Source organism: Rosa chinensis, chromosome 4, assembly GCF_002994745.2.
Source record: "Rosa chinensis cultivar Old Blush chromosome 4, RchiOBHm-V2, whole genome shotgun sequence".
Lineage (NCBI taxonomy): Eukaryota > Viridiplantae > Streptophyta > Magnoliopsida > Rosales > Rosaceae > Rosa > Rosa chinensis.
The window spans coordinates 40120909-40138499 of NC_037091.1; the positions used below are offsets into that span (position 1 = coordinate 40120909).

The 17591-nt window shown below is 39.4% G+C and overlaps 2 protein-coding genes across 3 annotated transcripts; both read left to right on the forward strand.

Annotated features, from left to right (window-relative positions):
• Window positions 1-2864: 2864 nt before the first annotated feature.
• On the forward strand, window positions 2865-5339 carry LOC112198418 (transcription factor FAMA). Of its 2 annotated transcripts, none has more exons than XM_040518927.1 (5): window positions 2865-3222; window positions 3339-3483; window positions 3584-4327; window positions 4420-4896; window positions 4988-5339. In XM_040518927.1, the coding sequence occupies exons 2-5, from the start codon at window positions 3457-3459 to the stop codon at window positions 5078-5080; spliced, it is 1341 nt and encodes a 446-aa protein (XP_040374861.1). In that variant the 5' UTR covers window positions 2865-3222; window positions 3339-3456; the 3' UTR covers window positions 5081-5339. The 2 variants fall into 2 exon arrangements, with proteins under 2 accessions (XP_040374861.1, XP_024195310.1); XM_024339542.2 differs by having other exon boundaries at window positions 2866-3222; window positions 3355-3483.
• A 9365-nt stretch (window positions 5340-14704) lies between these two features.
• LOC112200535 (60S ribosomal protein L13a-4) lies at window positions 14705-17032 on the forward strand. The gene is made up of 4 exons (XM_024341571.2): window positions 14705-15068; window positions 15359-15475; window positions 15586-15673; window positions 16671-17032. Exons 1-4 carry the CDS (start codon window positions 14797-14799, stop codon window positions 16812-16814), a joined length of 621 nt encoding a protein of 206 aa, XP_024197339.1. The 5' UTR covers window positions 14705-14796; the 3' UTR covers window positions 16815-17032.
• Window positions 17033-17591: the final 559 nt, after the last annotated feature.

Consider the following 17591-nt stretch of genomic DNA (forward strand, 5'->3'; position numbering starts at 1 on the left):
ACCTCCAGTTACAGGCCGCACTCTCGTGCAGATTGTCGTGGTATTTCTGACGAACAGATAATTCCAAGCATCATAGACAGGGAAAGGCACTAACTGGGCTAACCCGAGTTATCGAGCAAAGTGATTGGGGGAGCAGAGCTCGTAACTGATGTCGTCAGCTGCGAGTCTGATGTCTGAGCAGGAGATCGCGCTGTGAAAGGCCAAGCGCGCGCGATCGCTATATTCAGGATCCCCAAGAAAGAAGCCATGTTCAAGAGGAGGTGGAAATCTTCGGTTGAGTACCAGGTCTGAGTCTGGTTTCTCATCTAGGAGGTACAGATATGAAAAGCACTCAGAGTAAGGAGGGGAGGTGTACATTTCCCCGCAGCAGAGCCATCGACCTAGAAGCGCGTCAGCCGGTGGAAACTTTGGGATGTCTAGCTGGCGGAAGTGAGGGAAGTAGAATTGTATCCAGAAGTCTAGGATCCAGAATGGGCCAGAAATATTAACTTCAAAGGGATGCATAGTGGCCTGGTAGAGGGTGCGATATAGCGCTCCCAGTACAGGTTGTCCAAGGCCTACACGGTTGCCGTTGTAGAGGGCCGTGGCCAGAGAAGCCCAAGGACTATTGGGCTTGTTAGAGGAAGTGCAGAAAATGAATTTGCAGAGCCAGTATTCCAAGAAGGCAATGCCACCAGTCGCGTTGCGTTCTCCGCAGTAGTGAGTTCTCCATAGAGGGTAGGAGCAGCTGTGGTGGCCACGACCGGTTTGAATCATTTGCGAAGAGAATTCGACGGCGTCGAACTGACCATGCACATAGGGCTCGTCGTCGATAGGTAGCCCCGTGATGGTGAGAATGTCCAACAATGTTATGCTCATCTGGCCGAACCTGAAATCAAAAGTGTTGTTGGCAATATTCTAGAAACAAAGAATAGCGGCCAGCAGCAAACGATTGCCATCGCTAAGGAGTTGGAAGCACAGATCAATGGTGTGGGTAATACCTGTAGCATCCCAGCGGGTCAGATCCCTTGCTCGAACTTCACGATACCAGGTGAGTTCCTCTGCGCTAATCGTAGGCAAAAACCCTATTTTGGCTTTGTACTAACGCTGGCCCTAGCTACTAAAATCTCCTGGAGTCCTCCGGAAGACTGGGATGGGACGGCGAATCAGCAGGCCATATAGAGCAATGGCGTCTTCTGGAATGGATTTTCGCGGGGTGGGACCCAGTCCGACCTGAGAATTGGGGAAACTGAGTAGCAAGGGTCTCTGGATGATGGTACGGGCGAAGCAAAGGCACCAATCTAGGTTCCCCAAGCATGGGCAGCCTCCTCGGTGGTTTCTTCCTCTTGATCGATGATGATTTTCTTAGGTGGAGCCATTTCTGGGTTTCTCTGAAGAAGTTAGTGTGGAACAAGAAGTGTTTTCTGGGTTTAAGAGACTAGAGGGGTTTCTGATGTGACAGATCTGAATTTGCGACAAGATTTACATAAAGAATTTTATGAGGGAAACGATGCTACGAAAAGACGTTTAGCATGAGCAGACGCAAACCCACATTTATGGCCTCGTTTCTATCACAAGTCGTGTCGCTTAAGTCCCCTTCGATCAGTTACATTTTGCGGGCCTGATCTCAAGGCCTGGGGGCAATGTTTAAGCCCAAAAGTATTTTGGCAAGATCTCTTGAGGGGGTTTAGTGTGGTGGGCTGATGCCTGCGGCCCAAAATTAAGTCTACTTTGGGTTTAGGTTACAGCTCCACCCATTCCGAGATTCATGAGGAAAGCGAGCCCTTATAAGAGTCAAGTAGCAGAGACCAATTAGGAATTTTCAATCAATAATCCTTCTATGTCAAGGAACAGTCGAAACCCTAAGGTACAAATACCAGGTTTCAAGGACACAACTCTTCAATCAATCAATCTCAACGATTATCAAAGTCTCTTCGGAGCAAACCGACCTTCAACCTAGTTGAAAACCAGCGAAACAAGGGTAACGCTCTCGGAACCCAGCGAAACTAAAGTCACTCTTTAGCAAAACCCGTGCTTTCTCCTACTTCCCGGTGATTACTCTGCTTAGTCTATAATACTAAGTATCGACTCGGTGACGCAAGAGATCACACCACAAGCCCTTATCCGTAGGGCAAGAAGTTATTTTCCGAAAGGCATAAAAAAGAACCCAGTGACGAGGTTGGTGCTCTCCTCGTCTACAGCGTTTGAGAAGAAATCAGGTAAAGGGACGCCCCGACGACTGCACCCCACGGTACTGGCACGCCTGTGCACTCAAAAGAGACTGTTTGCACACTAGATTGGTTTTTGGAGCCAAACAAGTTCGTGCGAATTTTAGGTTGTGTTATTGGGTCATGTTGAAATTGATAGCCCTAGTTGGTAGGAATATTAACAAACAAATGGAACATATAAGTGTCATATTACTTTTTTTTTATTATTCCTTTTTGTATCAGTGTCACACACCTGCTAACGAAAATAAATGGTTTCCATCTATGTCAATTTTAACTATTGTAACCACTGCAAGTGGCCTAGTGGTTCTTGCCTAATTGGGTGTGCTCCCCAACCTAGGTTCGAACCCCGAAGCTGTCAAAGTGGCCAGACACTGTGCTGCAATGCACAGTTGGAGCATTTCACATGCGCCGAATGGGTTTATTTTGGACCTAGGAAGCCTTTGGGTTCCCCTTGACAAAGTCAAAAAAAAAAAAATTTAACTATTGTAAGGTTAGAGTATAAATGGACCAAATTTAGGAAATAAAATAATTTCCATTTTTATTTTTTTAAGTATATAACTGAGAGTTGCTGATTAGAAAAAGGAGCTTAAAGATCACGAATTCCGTAATCGATCGAGTTATTGAAAAGTTGAAAGTTGAAATGTAAAAATGTTGAATCACAAGCGCTGATCGGGAGCCTTCAATAATAAGGGTCATGGGGGAGGCTATCGTTAGAGCCGCTTCAGTTAGCACCGCATGTGACACCCATTAATTAAAGGGAGAGACGCTGTGAAAGTGAGAGGTGAAACTGTGACTCTCAATATTAATCCCAACAGGCTCCTCTCTCTCTCTCTCTCAGAAACAAACACATCATACGGCAACCCTGGCCCTCTACATATATCGATACAACTCGACCACGTATCCATGCCTTCTCTTAGATTTCAGCTCAGGCAGAGTTGTTGGATCCCTCTTCATTTTCACGGCCAGCTCCATCTCTGTCTTTTACATATGTAATTGACTCTACTACTGCAATCAGGTTTGTCCTCTCTCAGAGTTATCAAACTTTGTCTTTATCATCCTCTCCAAACAATTATTTTTATTGATTTGTTTCTCTATTTACTGCCTGTAATTTCATGCATTGACTTTAGTTAGATCACTGCTGTTTCAGGTACAGGGCCCAACCTGTCGCTAATTTTCACTAGGGTTTGTCGTTGCATGCCAATTCAGCTCGTCTTGCTTAGGGTTTTCGATTAAAGTAGTTTCCCTATATATGGAGAAGGAAGAGAACAACTACTCGGTACAAAATTAAGCTTTTCGTTGACGAATCTTGTCTTCCCTCTCATTGATTGATCATCATGATCCATGTTTGCTCTACTAATAGTTATGAACTATTGCAGGCTGCTTTCCTGCCAACTAATTTTAACGGTCTGGATTACACCTTAGATCATCATCATGATGAAGATCAGCAGCAGCAGCAGATGAACTCATCCCATGTCGACCTGACTTCTTCGAGTCACGAAAACAACAACAATGGAATGATCAATTACTTGATGAATGATCATCACCATGATCAGCTTCAACTTCAACATCAACAGCCACAGCAGACGCAACATCCTCCTCCGGCAGGGTTTAGTGGTGCTTCAACTACTTCTTTTGATAAGCTGAGCTTCGCCGACGTGATGCAGTTTGCCGATTTTGGACCCAAACTAGCCTTAAACCAAACCAAGATCTCAGAAGAAGAATCCGGGATTGACCCGGTTTACTTCCTCAAGTTTCCGGTTTTGAACGACAAGTTGGACGACGATGACGATCAGTCTCTGATGCTTCCGCGGCAGGATGGACCAGACAGTCATCAGGAAGAGAGATTTACAAAGTCCGGGGAAGAAGAGGAAACTCGAGGGGTTTCGGGTAGTACTAATTCGGTGCAGCTCCGGTTTCTTGGAGATGGTGTTCCAAACCCTAGAGGAGGACTACCGGAGCTGCCAAAGAACAAGAGGAAAAGACCAAGAAGTACTAAGACGAGTCAGGAAGTTGAGAGCCAGAGGATGACTCACATCGCCGTTGAGAGGAACCGAAGGAAGCAAATGAATGAGCATCTTCGAGTGCTCAGGTCCCTCATGCCCGGTTCATATGTACAAAGGGTACGTGTACCTTGGAATTCTTAACCTTTTGAATATGTACTATTTTAGTCTCTGCACTTAAATTAATTGCTTTTGCCTTTTAACAATTATAGGGGGATCAAGCTTCTATTATTGGAGGAGCCATAGACTTTGTTAGAGAATTGGAGCAGCTCCTGCAGTGCTTGGAATCACAGAAGCGGAGAAGGCTCTTAGGTGAAGCGCCTCCTCCGAGACAAGTGGGAGCTGACCCTACTGCGGCGGCTAATATGGCGGTGCTACCTTCACAGCCAGATCATCAAGGCGGTGGTGGTGTGCCGTTCTTTCCGGCTCCTAATCTGCCTCTTAATCCAAATGATCCAATCAAGTTTGTGGACTTTGAAACGGGGCTCCGCGAAGAAACTGCCGAGATCAAGTCGTGCTTCGCAGATGTTGAAGTGAAGGTTTTAGGGGGTGATGCCATGATTAAGATTCTTTCTCAGAGAAGACCGGGCCAGCTCATTAAGGCCATTGCTGCCCTTGAAGATTTGCAGCTTAAAATTCTTCACACTAACATCACCACCATCGAACAAACTGTTCTATATTGCTTTAAGGTATGTACTTATATACATCTATGTATATGTTTGTACTTATATCCAGCTGATTACTTGTATTTAATGAATGTACGTGATATATGTTGAGCAGGTTGCAAGTGAATCGAGGTTCACGGCTGAAGATATAGCAAGTTCGGTTCAGCAGATATTCAGCTTTATTCATGCAAACACAGCCAGCATGTGATACATATATATGATGATGATGACTTGATGAGCTATAGCTCGATTCTCTATTTGTATTGTAGAAAACAAATAAAGAAAAAAAACATTCAAAGCTTTTAGCGATTGTAAGAGGTCTCTGCAGGTAGCTATTGTTAAATTAACCTGCAGCGGGTATAAAAACTTCGAATATTCTCCTCACTAGCTAGCAAGTTAGCTAGATACATATGTCCTCTTATTTTGTGTTTGTAATGAAATTATATGTATTCCGATTGATCTTCCACATTGTTAGTCTAGTTTCTTTTTCTTCGATCATTGGTGTGGTTAATAGGAATAATAATCTTGAAACAAACAAATCAAAGCTTCGGTCCACCTGCATCGATCTAGTGATTAAATTATTCGACTTGGTAAATCTTCTTTGTATTAACTATTTGGAAAATGTGGTTAATTAGCAATGAAATCGATAAATGTATTTAGTGTTGGTGAACTATAATAGGTTGGTTAATTCTCTGGAATAATAGATATTGTGGTGGTCACATGTTTAATTTTCATTAACATCATTGAATATATAGAGTGAGATTAAAAATGTCGTTTTCCTCGAAAAAGCTAGCATCATTTTCACCCCAAAACGAGCAAATTATTACCTTCATGGATTAATAGTGTAATACATAACTGCTGGAGGCTAGTGTATCCTATCACCTTAGTTGAGTTCTTGATCATGAGTATCCTAAATTTGACAGTTAATGTGGTCCGATCGGACAATCTAGTCAACGTCGATCTGTTTAGTACTTTTCATTTTTTCGGTCACTATTTCCTGCATTTGATTCCCTTTCCTTCTGTGTTTTCTTCCCCATATAACGAACAATGATGGGATGAATTGAAGGAGCTGCTAAAATCCACATGCTTCTTTCTCTTGTGGGGAAGGGGAAGCTTAGCCAGCTTAGATATGGAGACAACTTCTGTGATGGATCGGTGGGTACGTTTATTTGACTTTTGATGAAAATAATTTGGCTTCCGAGTTGTGGAAGGTCAACTGGTACTGTATACCAGCTCTGCTGCCGGGGGTCGTTGACATGTCAGAGATGTACTCTTCTGGTGGCATTCGGCTGCATGCTTGTTTAGAGGTCCCTTAGTCTTTTGGATTTCTACTGATGCTTCATCATCCAATTAATATCCATCACTACCTCTCGATCCTTTTGTTGTGTTCATGTTCAATCATTCATGTTTGATTACTCATATTAATTTGTCTCACTCAGGTTTGACCCATGTGGGTTTTCTTGGCTTCTCTAGCTTTCAAGTCCAGTACTGACAACTTAATTTCCAAGGTATAGACGGTGGCATATGGACAATGATTTGGAGAGAAAGGTCAACGTACCGACAATGTACATTGTTTTGTTGGAGGATTTGAGAGTATGGAAAAGAAAATTCAGTCGTTTTTTGTACGTGTTTCATATTAGAATCTGTAGAAGAAGGAAAACTGGGAGGGAGTGAAGTCTCTCATACTCTGAAGGGATTCGTTCATTTTCCCTTACTATTTCTTTGTGGTTTTATTATCTTATTGTTTTACTTACGAATCTTTCAACAATTTCTCCTAAGTATTTTCAAACACCAAAACGAAAAATTCATAAAAAAAAACAAATGAAAAACTTTTCTTTACGCGAACCAAATGAAATCGAAAAATCTCATAAAAAAAAATAAAAAAAAGGTGAGCGTACTATTAATGTAAAAGCTATATCGAGAAATTATAATTTTTACAATTTCAGTATTTTTTTTTTTTAATAAAAAAAATTATTCATCTCAAGCCAAAATGGTCATTATATATCATTCCGCTATCTGACAGACAGACATGAAGATGTGTTAGTACCCATAATAGATTAATAGTACGTAGAACTAGACCACTTATTAGACATCAAACATATCAAAAAATGGATCTCTTCTTTCGGTACCACTCCAGAAGATTCACTAAAGGCACATAGAGGGCATAGGTTTGTAAACACTAGAGAATTATTGAAAATAGACCAGCAAACTACTAACATAGGTTCCCATAACAAAATAGGGAGTTACAAGCTAGAAAGAAAAAATTATCCAATTAACAGCCCACTAGCCTAAGGGGATAAAAGCCCAAAGCCAAAGTGATGGCCGAGCCCAAGCCCGATCTAAATTCACCTCCTCCCAGCACAAGTGCAACCTCACCGTGACTTGCGCGCTGATTGTTGCCGTCCCTATGCCATAAGACTGCGACCACGCCGTCATGACTCCATCGCACTGAAGACGTCACTGTAGCCCTGTGCAATAGTCCAAATCCAACTGGAGTTGGAAAAGAACCAGCGCGCTTGGAGTTGCAAGACAACTTCCTTGATACCACCTTGTTGCTGCCGCTGTCGCCTTCCGGAACAGAATTGGATCGGTCTCCAATCCAACCCCAACGCCAGTTACCGCCCTTGCGTCGATGCCTAAGCCCAAACTTGCAGCAGAGAAGCTTCGAACCAGATCAAGAGTGACCTACCACAATTATCTTCAAGCCATCTATCCCAGAACCCAGGGCAAATGATGTACCCATCCGGCAGCCAACCCAATGGCAATGCGGCAACACTGGAGCTACTATTAGTCGTTGCCAAACAGGAACTCTTTGGTGAAGTAGTCACTCTCTCGCGGCACTAGGGCTAAGAGAGGAAATCTTATCTAATACACAATTTCATTAATAATTTTTATCAAACATGGAAAATAATTATTAAATCATCAATATATATTATTTTCTTGAGAAAAATTCAGCATCAGTGTCCAAATTTTAGTGTTAAGGTCAATTTGATACCCAAACTCTCAATCAATTATACCAATGTGATATCTGAAGTCTTATTTTGATATCGACGTGATACGTCCGTCCAATTTCTGTAACGGCTTCGTCAAATTGATGATGTGGCAAGCACGTGGAGATAAAAAAAAAATTTAATGACCGATTTACCTTTTTCTTTTGTTAATTAATTTTTTCTTTCTTCTCTTCTTCTTCTTCTTCTTCTTCGTTTTCTTCTTCTTCTTCTTCTGGGATTTTGTTCTAGCTAAATCCAATGAAACAAAACAATGCAAAATCAGCAGCTTGTTAAGTTTATGATCTCTGACCCATATCAATCAAACCAAAAGTCCATGCTTTGCTCAAGTAAACTAAACTTTGACCTTCTACAACTAACAATCTAACATCCTGGCCTATATTGACAAATACCCATATGCATAAAACCATTAATTTGCATTCAAAAGCTAAAGACTTTGACTTGAGCTGAAATATCAAAAATTTGAAAACCCACATTGAATCTCTAACCCTCATCCCAAAAATTAACAAGCATTTCAACTGGATAAAAAAGAAACAAGATTTGGTATGATCTAAAAACTCATTTTGCTTTCTTCAACAACTTTAAATCTAAATTTTTCACCAAGGAAAAGCCCAGGTAGCTTTAGACATGCAAAGAAGGAAATGGAGCAATCTTTGGAGAAACTAATGAATGTTTTTAGATGTAGAGGAGGAAGATACGAAGGGTGTTAGTGAATGACCCCAAGTTCTTCGTAACCTCTACCGTCTCGCAAAACCTCTCGTGGCTCAACCAGACTCCTCTCCGGCTCAAAATCATTGCCACCACTCGAAGACCCCGAATCGGAGTCATAGTCCCTCTTCTTCTTCTTCTTCTTCGTCTTCGATTTGCTTCACCTCGCCTCTCTTACTTCGTCGTTTCTTTCTCCTCTCCCTTTTCCTTTCTTTCTCTCTTCTAGAGCTATCGTCGCTTCTGTGATGGTGGCGACGATGCTGTTTGATTGGTGGAGGAGACTGAAGATATCTTGTTCTGTTTGTCATCTCTCTCAGATTCCCTGGCTAGAGACTCGCTCGATTCGAGTGTTTCTGGTAGAGTCGACCATCTTGGGGTGAATGGTGAGACTAATATTGACTATATTTTTAGTGCATTTCTCTATACATTTTGCTTAGCTATTTCCTTAACAATATCATTTCTAACTTATTTTGTGTTTTTAGGTAGTTTTGAGTCTAGAAATGGAAGGCAAGGCCGAAATGTGGCGCATAAATGAGAAGAAATGGAGAAATGAAGTTTTCCTAGTTCTACAAGGAAAAGGAGTCCCAGTTGGACTAGGAATCCTAACTCAACTAGGATTGAGCTCAGAAAAATGATGTTCGGAAATGAGAAATGACAGAGTCCCAGTTGGACTAGGAAACCTGATCACACTAGGAGTCCTGATGCTACTAGCTAGGAGACCTGGTGAGACTAGGAGATGCTGTGGGTTCAAGATGACTCAAGATAGCTCAAGAATGTTCTAGACTAAATGAATATTTTTGGCAAACACATGACATGGACTTTCGAATTGACCCATTTGAGAAACCTGGCCCAAAGATTGAAGCATGTGACTTGCACATGAGTCTCTAGAATCATATATGTCATCTTGGAGGAGTCTTAATCCAATATTGCTTGCTTTTTGCTGTGAGAATTAAAGGAAAATACAAGGAAATTTCGGCAAAGACCAATTTGGGATAGTTTTGAATTTCTATGGAATTTTGGAAAAGAAAATAGGGGAATAAATATTGAAATCGGATTCCTAATTCCATTCTACATACAAGGAGGCCGAAATAGGGTCTAGGTGCATTGAAGATTTCGGCCATGACAAATGTGACTTGCTCTCCAATTCTCAAGGAATATTTTCATTGGTCGAATGATGCAGAAGAAGAGAAATCCTAGGAAACCCTAGTCATTGCCGTGCACTATATATAGGGAGGTTTGTGAAGACATTCTACAGACCACAAAATTCATAATCAAAAGCCACAAACACTTCCCCTTCTCCTCCAAAGTTTCGGCAACCATTCAACAATCCAAAGTTCAAGGCTGTGAGCATCCTCCATTTCCATTTAAGTATCCTTGCCATGATCCTCATCCATTCCACCACCTTTTGAAGTTTCTTGCATCCTTGAAGATCAAAAAGTGTAACCATGAACACCATACTTTGTTTTATGTCTTGTTATGTAAAACTATTTCGGGTTTTAATTAAATTGCTATTCGGTTTTATGTTTTTGGATTATGATTTGTGACTTCTATGGTGGATGAAGTGTTGATTTTAGATATGTAGTTTTCGAATACTATGAAGCATGTTTTAGGTTTTAGGTTTTCAAAATAGAAAATTGTGATTTCTTATATGTTGAGCATGATTATTAATTTTGAGCTTCAATCCAATCTTTTATGTGTTAATTGATCTTTGGATGAATACTTTGATTGATGAACATGTAATTGAATCCATATTAAGGTGCTAGCATTCTAGGCTTTGATAATTAAAGTGGAAAACCTAAAATTACTTAGGTAAATTAACAATGAGTCTTGCATGCTTGATTAGCGTTCTAATTTGTGTTTTTAGCTTGAATTGATCAAACTTCCATTGTGATTTATGCGTTGAAAGTGTTTTTGTTAGTGATTAGCTACAAAAACTAATTGCATGCTTTATATGGTTAATTATGGTGAGTTCATCTAGTTAATTTAATTAAGGGAAGTAAAAAGAACTTTGTATGCATTCATCTTTGTTCTTGATTGATTCTATGATATGACATATTTTGATTCTTGATTTGATGCTTTTTTTAGTAAAGCCACGAGGGCGAAATAATATATTCATTACAAACCAGAATAGGCCGTTACATACCCTTCCGCTGCCATTTATAGACAGACAAGAAGCTAGTGGTAGTATCCACAAGTGGTACATACATATAGTCCTACTCATTAGACATTTAAATACGTAGAGATAGCGGATACCCTCTTTTAATACTACTCCAGAGGTGCTAGAAGTATATAGAGTGTTCCTAATACAAGGAACTTTATTGTAATTGCACAAACTAAAAACATAGGGATGGGCTGAGAGCAAAACCCTAACCCACCATAGAAGCCCAAAGGCAGCCCAAAGAAGAGTGATCCACAAGGCCCAACAGGATGATGTGACCCAAGCCCAATGTTCACCTCAGCCTCCCAAGCTGCACACAGCATCGAAGCAGTCGCCGGATCCCATCGCTACATCCCACCGTCTCAACCCTCGACGCGGGATTCCACCGCTGCATCCCACCTTCTCAACCCTCGACGCCGGATTTGATGTTTGAAACCTTGCCAACGTGTTAATAGTAGTTAATTCTATCTAATGTCATTTCATTCATTTATCTCTATTTAATTCTGTGTTTTGATGTGTCACATGTATATATTTAATTAGTTGTTACATTAGAAAATAAATCCTAAATCCCCATCACTTGTATTTTCGTAAATAATGTGAATAATGTATTTTTTATTTGTCTAACGTTTTATTTTTCAGGAATTAATAAGACCCTAATCCCCAGTTGAGAACGATCCTTACTTATTCTTACTACATTGATAGAGTTTTAAATTGAGCACTAACTTTTGTGCAGGAACTACTAAAGGTTTACATGGAACTTCTAAAGGTTTATTGTTTAAAGCGTTTTTCAAGTCAGTGGATGATATCGGCCTATTTGGCATTACTTTTCAGAGACCCAAAAACACTTTTGAATTAATATTTTTTTTAATTAAAAAATGATAAATGATAAAAAAAAATCCATATTAGATAATCAAATGATAAATTAGGTGCAAGTTATCTAGGATCCTAATTCAATTCATAAATTTTTGAATTTATGTTGAATTAGTCCACCTAATATCAAATTTGATTCCAATGCTACCTTAAGCCAAATACACTGTTATATTCACCAAAACCCAGATTCCCTTTTCTCTATAATTTGATCATGGCTGATTCAACCAAACCCACCACTGTCGTCGATGATTAGATCACCGCTGCCGCCACGAAGCTCAACAACCCCTACCAAGACCTTGATGCTTTGACTAAGAAGCTCTACCATCTCCCAACTTCACCCGATGTTGAACATGTATCAGAGGTTGACAACAACCCGAGCTCGATAACTACACCTTCCCTTTCCTCCTATAGTTCTTCAAAGCCATTCCTTACCTCTAATTAGGAAAACGAATCCATGCCCAAGTCTTTCTCTTCGGGTTTGATCAGGATCCCTTTGTCCAAACCTATCTCATTCACATGTACTAAGCTTGTGGTAATTTGATGCTTGCATGCCAAGTGTTTGATGAAATTACCCAACTAGATTTGCCATCTTGGAATTCGATCATAGATGCGTATGTGAAAGTGGGTTTGATTGATGCTGCACGAGAGATGTTCGATGAAATGCCCAAAAGAAATATGATCTCTTGGAGTTGTAGGATAAAAGGGTATGTAATGTGTGGTGGTTATAAGGAAGCGCATATATATATATATATATATATATATATATATATATATATATATATATATATATATATAGACACACACTTCATTAAAGAAAGCAAAGCTTTCATTAGCTTTGATTTCTTTAATGAAGTTGACACCTGGAGCTTCGAAAAGTGACATGTTCAGCGACATACTATGATATGAACTGTGACATGGAACAATAATCTGTGACATGAACCAATAAATGGTGACATGAACAGTGAATTCATATTGTGTAATTTGAAGTGATAGTTCATGTCACAGTACATGTCACAGTGCATGTCATAGTAAATGTCAAAATGCATGTCTGGAGACAGTTTAAGCATGTCACAGTTAAATTCACTGACATATTATTACTTTTTCATTCAGAAATTGTTCAAATGGGTTAAAACAGATGAAGATGATGATTCAGAATCCGAGGGCCCTTCTGAAGATGAGACTGTTAAACTGAAAGAGCTTGGTGAAGATGAGAGTGTTAAAGAGAAAGAGATGATGGGAACAAGTTTGAAAAAAGAGAAAAGGAGGCTAGAAACAGAGATAGAGAAAAGGGAGGGAGAACTTAGAAAACTAAGGGGAGATAAACTCAGTTCAGAAGAGGAGAAAAGGAGATTACATACTAAATTAGAGAGAAATGAGGAAGCCCTAAGAGAATTAAGAGAAGATAAAATGAATTTGGAAGAAGAGAGAGCTATGCTAGTGGCAGAGAAAGATCTCTATTTGCAAGAGTTAGTACATTAGAGAAGATGATCTTCTCAAGTAGAGAAGAAGGCGGCAACGGAATTGCCAGAGATTGATTGGAGAATTGAATTGGTGTGGGAGGTGATTGGAGGAAGCTGAGAACTGAATTAACATAAATTATTATGCTTGACCTAATCTAACATAACACATGTTAAAATGACCTTATTTATCATTTGTAAGCTTTTATTCATACCTCCTAAATTGGCATTTGAATCTCCCCTTCTAAACTTTGCACAAAACTTCCAATCTTGCCCTTTTTTTGTATCCTTTTTTCCAATACCACATCTACTAGTAATATATTTTTCCTCATCACTTAAAAGCCAGGTCATAGCCATGAATTAACACCATTAATCTTGTAAGCTTGGATACTCTTATGAACCCCGTTCTATTTCTTAATAAATCGTGCAATTTATAATACCACAGGAGGACTATTATCAAAATTAATTTCTGTAAACTCAAATCAGGCTAGCAACATAGCCTACTCTAACAAAAAAAAAAAAAAGCATAAAAAGAAACCAAGATATATAACAATTGACGTCACCTCCATGAAGTGAAGCAATTAAACCAAACCAGAAACAAAAAGAAAATGCAATAGAAATTATTTTTCAATCATTATTTTCTCGATTCTTCTTCTCTATATTTTTTGTTATTTCTTCAGTTTTGGAATCTTTAACATTCTACCTTAATCAAAGTTGCCCAATAATCTTCAGGTATATATGGTTGCAAGAGAATGAGGGAGGGAGAAGAGAAGGCTTGATTTAATCTTTTATTGTCATGGAGGTCTCAAAAGATGAGGAAATAGAGTTTTAAGTCTAACATGTAGGTTCAGTTTGGTTTGTATATTTGAGGCTTTAGGATGGAACTTCTTTACTTTCTTAAGTCTAGTAAGCACAATGATATAAAGACAAGTTTCCTAAAGAAAGAAACAAAAAGGACAAAGTGAATCCTCTTATAACAATTAGTACGTACCTTCATTTTTTCCCTACATTAATTACAGAATTTTCTATTTACTTTTCAGCTTACAAAACACTAGTATAAAAATAAAAACCAAATTAGGGAGGCTCTCAAGCAGCTCACAAAATCCTAGGTTGGTGAACACAAGGAACACGTGTTACCACAAGATATCCTTGTTAACCTCCTAACCCTAGTTTTAAGGGCAACGAGAAAATTTAGTTTTTGTTTAAACTTAACATATTACTATATGTTGTCTAGTTCATCGTTGAATATGCTGACTTTATTAAGTAATAGATGTTTAATGAGTGGACCTATCCCTATGTACCACCGTTGAACCACCACAATTTTTAGTATGTCAATAGATAGTAGCAGAAGGGTATGCAATGACTATTCTAACTTGAGTATTATAATGAAAATTTATGTGATGATTTGAATAAAAATAGTAGTTGGACAACTACAAAAGTTACAGAGGAGACTTCTAGTCACTAGCCCAACCTTTGAGGGCCAAAATCGTATCCCATGACCTGGAATGGGCCGTATCCCAAATCCCCTAAGCAGGCACGCGACCCTTTACAATATTACACACCACACCATATGGTCCATACACCCAGCACCAGCCAACCTTACCCTACACCATATATAACCCTCTTTTATAAACCACACCTCCCAAAACCCTAACTCTCCCGTCCCCATTTCTCACTCCGCAGCCGCTTAGGGTTAGAAAGAGAGAGAGCCAGAGCTTCAACAATGGTGTCCGGGTCGGGGATCTGCGCCAAGCGCGTGGTGGTGGACGCTCGTCACCACATGTTGGGCCGCTTGGCTTCCATCATCGCCAAGGAGCTCCTCAACGGCCAGAAGGTCGTCGTCGTCCGCTGCGAGGAGATCTGCATCTCCGGTGGCTTGGTCAGGCAGAAGATGAAGTACATGAGGTTCTTGCGTAAGCGCATGAACACCAAGCCCTCTCACGGCCCCATTCACTTCCGTGCCCCCGCTAAGATCCTCTGGCGCACAATCCGTGGGTACGTCGTCGTTTTACTCTCTCTCTCTTTCTGTTTTTGATCTATGTGATTTTGCTGGTTCTAGTGTAGCTAGGGTTTGCTTGATCAATCATTCAGTTACTTTTATCTGGAAACCGAATTATTGCAACGGAAAAAGAATGCTCCTTTTCTTTACTGTTTTCGAATCGCTATCAACCAGGGCTCTGTAGCTCTTTCATACTTATATTAGATTATTTCGCTGTGAGGTGATGTTTGGATTTGGTTTATGATTAAAATGTGAGAGTTGATGTGATTTGTTTTTGTTTTTGTAGGATGATTCCACACAAGACAAAGCGTGGAGCTGCTGCGCTTGCTCGTCTGAAGGCCTATGAGGGGATTCCACCTCCTTATGATAAGATTAAGAGGATGGTCATTCCCGATGCTCTCAAGTGAGATTTTTTTTCACAATGGATTTTGTTTGGGAGTTATTTGGTGTTGTTACGTTTGTATGTGTTCGGTTTTCTGTTAGTTAATGGTTTATTGGTTTGAAAATCAACAGGGTCTTGAGGCTTCAAGCAGGACACAAATACTGTTTGTTGGGCAAGCTTTCATCAGAGGTTGGATGGAACCACTATGACACTATCAGGGTGAGAATTGGCTAAATTCCTTGCTTGCTTCTACTGTAGTCTTAAGTATATCTAGTTTAGGTTGATTACCTCTTGAAATTTGTACGGTCGTTGATATTACTTCAGAGTAATTGTTTTTTTTATTTTTATTGAGTCATATTGTTCAACTCGTTTGACATCGCATGTACTTGGTTAGCACAGTCATGTAGTTCTTATGGTATTGTGTGCGTTGTTCTTATTAATTCATCATGATGAGGTTTTGTGGTTGTGTTGATGCTTTATACATACTCATATTGCTTCAATCTGCATGTATAGTGGTTACTTTTTCTTTCCTACTCTGTTTCGTTTTACCGTAAGTGCTAATGCTTTTTCTATTTTACTTAATGTCCTTTTTGCTCTTAATCTGTATCAATACTTTGACGGGATAAATGGTCTTGCACTTTAATGTTTTACTTAAAAAATGTGCCTCCTTTGGATGGGTTTTGGTCATAGTGAACTGACTTTGAAGGTACCATTTTACATAGGTGTTTTTTGTATCTCTTTGTATATTGTATCTAAGTGATGAGTTCCAGACAAAAAAACAAAATTCAAAACACTAGAGACCAAATTTGTATATCTATAAGATGTTAGAGATTTTTTTTTTATCAATTCAATCGCATTCTTAGAACGGGGCTACTGCAAGTGGTATAGGTTAAGAACTGCTCCTTAACTTGTCAGATACTATTTTTTTTAATTATTAACTTGCTTTAGTTTGCTGGGGTCATTAGTTAACTTTTTTTCCTTCTGTGTTATTCCCGCCTCTTGGGAGTTCAGAGTATGAATTGAGCTTAATTGTGACCTCATGTTCTGTTAGCTTTCCTGCCATGTTGTGTTTAAACATCAGCTAAATGTTTGAAGTGATATCCTGTATGTTTTAGCTTAGATTAAATGGTGCTAGATTGTTTCTTGGATTATTGATAGGTTGACGTTACATTGTTTAGTAGCCTGTTTCCTGTGCTCACTGATGTTGTATGTGCAGGAGCTTGAGAAGAAGAGGAAGGAGAGGTCTCAGATTGCATATGAGAGGAAGAAACAGCTGAACAAACTGAGAGTCAAAGCAGAAAAGGTTGCTGAGGAGAAACTTGGTCCTCATCTAGAGATCATTGCCCCGATCAAGTATTGAGCAGTAGACATTTGCCTTTTAAGATGAAAATGTTGTGAACTGAGTGGAGTCTGTTTTCCTAATGATCTTCATTTTTGTGTTTGATGGTTAAAATAGTCGTAATTTTGTATGCCAACCTTATTTATAAATTAGCCAAGTTGTTTTTTCAATTCAATCGGATTGCTACTTTATGATTTCCTGAATAGCTTGATCCCTGTTGAAACAGACTTGAAATGCTTTTTATGATTGTTAAGATGGGGCGCGCAGATGATAGCTTACACGGTGTAAGGAATGCTTAAGTACGCAAGCTTTTTATTCTCACAAGTTTGTGACAATTGATTGCATTAATAAAATTCCCAAGTTTTGAAGCAGGAAAGACCAATGTTGGAATTAGGACCTAGGCTAGATTGCAAGATCAATTATATTCCTCTGGAAGATCACAATATTCCTTCTCTACTTCCAAGTCTTCGGACTTTTTTTGGTTTGTCTCTCAATTTACGGTTTGGACCATGCAACGTTAACTTGCTTTGATGGGGTTTTTATCCACATGAGCATTTGGAATTGCTGGTATGACAAATAGCTGCTAGATTTCCAATTGCTTTCGAGTTAGACATTATAGCATTTTTGGTTCTGCTAGATTTCCCACTGTATGCAAGTTAGATATTTCACCATTTTTATCTCACAAGTTAGACATGACGCCGTTTCATGGACTTAGGTACAAACGCATTTCCGAGAGGGTTTCAATAAGCATAAGCATAAGCATAAGACATTTCTATTTATTAGATAAAGGGAAAACAT